The sequence below is a fragment of the Dromiciops gliroides genome, chromosome 6 (assembly GCF_019393635.1).
Source record: "Dromiciops gliroides isolate mDroGli1 chromosome 6, mDroGli1.pri, whole genome shotgun sequence".
In the NCBI taxonomy this organism is placed as follows: domain Eukaryota; kingdom Metazoa; phylum Chordata; class Mammalia; order Microbiotheria; family Microbiotheriidae; genus Dromiciops; species Dromiciops gliroides.
In genome coordinates this window covers 20903850-20910307 of record NC_057866.1, presented here as the reverse complement: position 1 = coordinate 20910307, position 6458 = coordinate 20903850, and the positions used below count along the sequence as shown (strand labels likewise).

At 36.5% G+C, this 6458-nt stretch overlaps 1 protein-coding gene across 1 annotated transcript; it reads left to right on the top strand.

Annotated features, from left to right (window-relative positions):
• Window positions 1-4683: 4683 nt before the first annotated feature.
• Window positions 4684-5613, top strand: LOC122731281 (olfactory receptor 4C6-like). Its single transcript, XM_043971290.1, has one exon. The coding sequence runs from the start codon at window positions 4684-4686 to the stop codon at window positions 5611-5613; it is 930 nt and encodes a 309-aa protein (XP_043827225.1).
• The last annotated feature ends 845 nt before the right edge of the window (window positions 5614-6458 follow it).

The following is a 6458-nucleotide window of genomic DNA, read 5'->3' as shown; positions in this document are numbered from 1 at the left end:
CGGGAAGGAGATGCCACTAACTAGTAATGAAGAGTGGCATATGAGTTCCTTTTGTATAAATTGGTTCTGAGATGTCTATATGATATTTAGCTCTGAATATCCAGTTATGAACTTCCAACTTAAGAGATAGATCAAGGCTGGAAACACACAGATCCTTTATATATTACATGCATCTATATCTATCTATCTATCTATCTATCTATCTATCTATCTATCTATCTATCTATCTATCTATCTATCTATCATCTATCTCTCAATTTATAAAGAGATAGGTATACCCACATATATATGTATATATTTTATATGTATATTTATTCAGGAGTAATTCACATAGAGGTGATAACCATGTTATTACATGATTCTATTACTGAGTATAAAGAAAAAAAAAAGGAAAATGTAGAAATAAGAAACCATTTGGTGACATCAGCAGCTCGGGGTTAGGGCATTAATTATGTTCCAACAAAAGCATCTTAGCAGTTGCTGAACAACCAGGAGTAGAGTGAAGGGAGTAATATCACCAAAGACCCAAGATGGAGAGGATATCTAGGAGATTCAGGAATCATCAATGCCAAATGTCACAGTTCTATATGATGTATGCTAAAATATGAGATGTAACTTCAGAATGAAAACGGAAAATAAACGTTAAAAAAAATTGTCATTTCAAGCTTCTCTAGGAAAAAAGAGGGATTGAGATCAATTCACAGATAGAGAGGTATTGTTCTTGGTAAGTAAAAGATCCAAGTCTCCCTAGAAATGAGAGGAAAGGATGAAAGGATAAAGGGTGGCATGGAATAGATTTATTTTTTAATTCTCTCAATAACATAAACTCATCTTCTGATAGAGAGGGAGTGTGTGTTATAACATGTGAAGTGTATTACAATGATTGAATCACTATATAAACTTTATTTTCGTTAAGAAGAGGAAAAACATCAGAATATTCCTATGTCAAATAGAATTCAATTAGAAAACTACATAAAATGCCTTTCAACAGTAAGAATTCAGGGAAGTTAAATAACATATATGTAGGGGATTCAGTAACTTCTTTAAGCCCTTTTTAAATTTAATATATGTGGGGGACAGCTGGGTGGTACTGTGGATAAAACACTGGCCCTGGATTAAGAGGGACCTGAGTTCAAATTCCACCTCAAACACTTGACACTTACTAGCTTTGTGATCCTGGGCAAGTCACTTATCCCCCATTGCCCCACCCAAAAAAAAGAAAAAAGAAAAGAAAAGAAATAATATATGCTTAAGACAGGAGAAGGAAGGTGGTGGCCATAATCCATAACTGTGTTTTGACAAGACATGAATATCAATTAGACTAGAACACAGATGATTCCTTCATAGAGGACTGTAGAAATGGTTAAAGGGTTGGAATTCAAAGGGAGGATAGTCATATATAGAAATAAATGAACAGAACAAAAAAAGGAGGAAGGATGAGAGGGAAGGAGAGAGGGAGGGAGAGGGGGACCGGTAAGAAAGGGAGGGGGAAAATGAGGGAAAAAGAAATTTGGTAGCAAAGGATAGGTAATGAGGAAAGGAGTCATGCAGGCATAACAGGAAAAATGCTACAACTCACCTTAGAAAAGCATTATCAGGGGCAGCTAGATGGCACAGTGGATAGAGCACTGGCCCTGGAGTCAGGAGTACCTGAGTTCAAATCCGGCCTCAGACACTTAACAGTTACTAGCTGTGTGACCCTAGGCAAGTCACTTAACCCCAATTGCCTCACTAAAAAAAAAAAAAAAAAAAAAAAAAAAAAAGAGCATTATCATTTTACCATTGGATTTCCTTCTATGGTCTCAACCAATGTATTTCTTTTCCACCAGAAGACAAAACCAAACCAAAACAAACAAACAAACAAACATAAAATTCAAGAGCAAGTCTAAATAGTTTGCATGCTAAAAGAATGTGTGCATGCATGTATATACGAGTATATGTGTATATATGTATGTATGTGTGTACAGGTATATATAAATAAAATATAAGAAAATATGTAATAATGAAAGAATATATATAAAATATATGTATGTGTACAAGTTTATATGTGTCTATGTGTGTGTGTGTAGAAAGAGAAAGACTACCCATCATCCCCTGAAACAAGTTCATAAATATATATATTATTTATATATATTTTGTTTGGGTTTTTTTGTTTTTTTTTTTGTTTTTGTGGGGCAACGGGGTTGAGTGACATGCCCAGGGTCACACAGCTAGTGTCAAGTGTCTGAGGCTGGATTTGAACTCAGGTACTCCTGAATCCAAGCCAGGTGCTTTATCCACTGCACCACCTAGCTGCCCCCTATTTATATATATTTTACATTATATATATTAATATTTGAACACATATGTGTATGTGTGTGTATATGAACTTGCTGCAGGGTAGGATGGAAAGGTCATTTATAGAATTTGGAAATAAAGCTGTCTAGAAGATAGTTAGGAAAGCTAAGAGATGGAGGTAAAAAAGACAAAAAATCAATACGTGAAGGACGACCACTGTAAAGACCCAGATTTACAAGAGGAAATGGAATGCGTATATGTTTGATAAACAGCAAGTAGTACATTATAAGTGAATAGCTAAGTGAAGGCAAGGGATTAGAAGAATGAAAAGGTGGGATGAAGATTGTGAAAGAATTTAAGTGGAAAAACTTATATTTTGTCTTAAAAGTAAATAGGAGGTTGGGCTGCTAGGTGGCTCAGTGGATAAAACACTGGCCCTGGATTCAGGAGGACCTGAGTTCAAATTCCACCTCAGACACTTGACACTTACTACCTGTGTGACCCTGGACAAGTCACTTAACCCTCATTGCCCCCCCCCCCCCAAAAAAAAAGTAAATGGTATGGGAAGAAGGTGAGTTTCTTAGGAGTGGCAGTGAATGGGAGGTAGGGAGGGGGTATTTTACATGATTAGATCTGTACTTTGGGAAAATCAGTTTGGCAGAAGAGTAGAGCATGTAGGGTGAGATAACAGACAAAGAGATTAACCAGAAGGCTATTGTAATAGACCAGGCAAGAGGTGCTCTAGAGGATGATGGCTATGTGGGTTTGAAGAAGAAAAAGAATCTGGAAGTTGTTAAGATAGAAAAGAAGATAAGGCAACTGATAAAATCTGTGAGGTGATTTTGAGTGAGGGGTTGAGGAAGACAACAAGGTGAGAGCTAATGTGACTGAGAGCATAGGGGGAACTTAGATGGTAACAGGAATGTTGGAATGAGTGGAATATTTCAAATAGAAAGATAACAAGTTTTGAGGACATAACTATCCTTGATTTCATATTTCAGTCTAATCATCTGGAAAAATGAAATTTGTAGATGTACCTTTGAGAGTTTCTATTTTTACTTTATCCTTGTGGATTTATCATCATACAACCTGAATATTCATCTTAACATAGGAGTAATCTTGGGTAAGGCCCTTGTCTCTGATCACTTAAATTTCCTTCTCTCTAAAGGTATAGGGCTGGTCTAGATGACTTCTTAGCTCCCTTTTGACAATAAATCTAGGATTTTGTGATAAAACAGGTATTGATCCTTTATAAGTTGTGGTTAAGTAACTATCGTATGCAATTAAGGGTTAATAGTCTTCTGGGGACCAGTTCCTTATGGTGTTTCTGCTATGGTAGTTGACTCTCACTCCCACTTTATTTAAAAAAAAAAAATCTTGCTTCATGTCAAGAATTTTTTTTTTCCTTCTCACTGAGTAAACTGTCTTTAGAAGACCACCCTTCTTCCACTACTCAGCAGGGCATAATGACTAGAATTCAGCTTGGATCCAGGGTTCCTGTGTTTGAATTCTGCCTATTGCACTTAACAGTTGGGTGAGCAAGAGTAAAACACTTAACTTTTCTGGATCTCAGGTTTCTCATCTATAAAATGGGAATGATGTCTGTAGTAATTAACATGTAGAATTATTTTGAAGTTTAAATTTGGCTTTGATTGTAAAATGTTTTATAAACTCTAAAGTATCAGCTATGATTATTATTGCTCATAGTCACTGAACTTTGTCTTTTTTTTCTTTTTAAGCAGATATTTGATTTCATTGGATTCAAGAATCTCCTAACAAGGAAGCTCCCACTGCCCATATAGTTATTCTAGTGCTTTGCATCTTCTGGACTTAAAGAGATACTTAGATACTTATGGGCTAAGTGATTTTCCATGGGATATATATAGTCAGAAGTAGGACATGAAAATTTCCCTGACAACAAGATTATCATTCTATTTATTCCCTTATCTCAATCAAGCTTTAGACCCTCCCTTCCCATTTGACTTAAAAAAACATGAATTCGTTAGCCTTATCTAAAATTACAACTAAAATATAAAATATATAGCTGTGACATAAGTATGTAATTTAAAACAATACCTAGGAGTTAGATTAATCTTTCGGATGCTGACTCATTACTCCCTTTCTTTGGTTACAGACAAACTAGTTACTTCAATAGAATTTAATATCACCAATTCTAAGATGAAAAGGAAATGAATAAAATTCCTTAGATTTCAGGATGCTTTCTCCCTTCATTCACGACTAGGCAAAATTCATCCTTAACAGAATGAGAAGTTTAATACAGAAGACTAATGATTGAGTCAACTATGAATTAAAATAACTGGATTTTTTAGGTGAAGTATAAAGGAAGAAAAGAAAAGGAAAGGAAAGAATGAATCAGATCAGGAAGTTGACAGAGAATTGACCGAAATGGAGAATAAAAACAATGTAACTGAATTCATTCTGCTGGGCCTCACACAAAGTCCAGAGCTTCGGAAAATATTTTTTGTTATTTTTTTAATTGTATACATTATCACAATTATAGGAAATATACTAGTTGTCATCACCATGACTGTCAGCCAAAGTTTGAAATCACCCATGTACTTTTTTCTAACCTTCCTATCCATCATGGAAGCTACCTACTCTTCAGTCATTGTTCTTAAGATGGTAATAGATTTGCTCTATCGTTACTCGACCATCTCCTTGGAAGGTTGTATGACTCAGATCTTTGGAGAGCATTTTTTTGGTGGTGTAGGAATCATCCTCCTTGTGGTCATGGCTTATGATCGCTATGTGGCCATCTGTAAACCCCTCCACTACATGACCATCATGAATCCTCGGGTGTGCCAACTTCTGGTGACAGCAGCCTGGATAGGGGGCTCTTTACATGCCACCATACAACTTCTCTTCATTTTCAATCTTCCCTTCTGTGGCCCAAATGTTATTGACCACTTCATTTGTGACTTGTTCCCATTGCTGAAACTGGTCTGCATGGACACCCAAGTCCTTGGCCTTTTAGTCATTGCTAACAGTGGAGTAATGTGTCTGTCAATCTTTCTCATACTAATTGTCTCCTATGCTATTATCCTCTCTTCTCTGAAAGGCGGTAGTTCAGAAGGAAGGAGAAAGGCCCTTTCTACCTGTACTTCTCACTTCACAGTGGTGGTCTTGTTTTTTGTTCCCTGTATATTCTTATATGTGAGACCAGTAACCTCATTTCCTATAGATAAAGCTGTTTCTGCATGTTCTATTTTGTTTACTCCCATGTTAAACCCTGTGATCTACACACTTAGGAATTCAGAGGTTAAAAATGCCATGAGGAAACTCTGGCTTACAAAAGTGACTTTGCTTTTTCAATAAAATAAGTCCAACACTCAAATCATTCAAATTGTGTTAAAAATTATTTGTGGTAAAGTTTGATATCACAAGTTTTAGCTGAATCATTTGGGAGGGGCCACACCTGACCCACCCTGAGATTATGTATGTTACTGAGGTCAGAAGGAGAACTCTCCATGAGCAGCTTTTGAAGGACCTCCCCTTTTGGGGGAGGAAAGATTGAGCATGACCTGAAGGGAGGTAAAACACTTCTGGTAGGCTAAGCTTTTGGGAAATTCTGGAATGCAGAATGCTCTCTGGTGGTTGACTGAGGTTGCAGGGGCACATGAGCAACCTTTGACTGGTGGGCTGTTCAGGTTGGTGAGTTATCTACTGAAAACCCTAAATTCCTTTGAACAAGCTTAGGCTGAGTTTAGAGTTAAGAGAATCTATCTATATTTCTATGTTCCCATGTCCTTATCTTTAATTATTATTAGTCTCACCTTTGTTGTTTAATCAATTCCTGAGTAATAAAATCTGATCCTTTTGTGAACTAAAGTTTAAAGGCTCCTTTCTTATTGGCCTGGGAGAAGTATCTAAAAAGAATAATTCAGTTGGGAGATTAAACCTAAAAAAGGTCCCTCATATTTCCAGGACCCCAATATTAAGGCAAGTCACCCAAATTGATCTCAGTATATCCAATTTTGGCCCTCACAAAATGAAGAGGAAAAACGTAAATGCTTTAAAAGTTTTGCTAATTCATCAGTGTTTTTGTGCAATCAGCCACTTCTGCAAGGTTAGTCTGAGTGACCCTATGTTCAGACATTTTTTAGACTCCAGGTACATTCCCAACCAGCCTGCTGTGGTAAGATATTTACTTGCACATGACT

What these genes read in the sequence shown, in the direction of transcription:
- LOC122731281 (XM_043971290.1), top strand. Translation starts at nt 4,684, where the DNA reads ATGGAGAATAAAAACAATGTAACTGAATTCATTCTGCTGGGCCTCACA.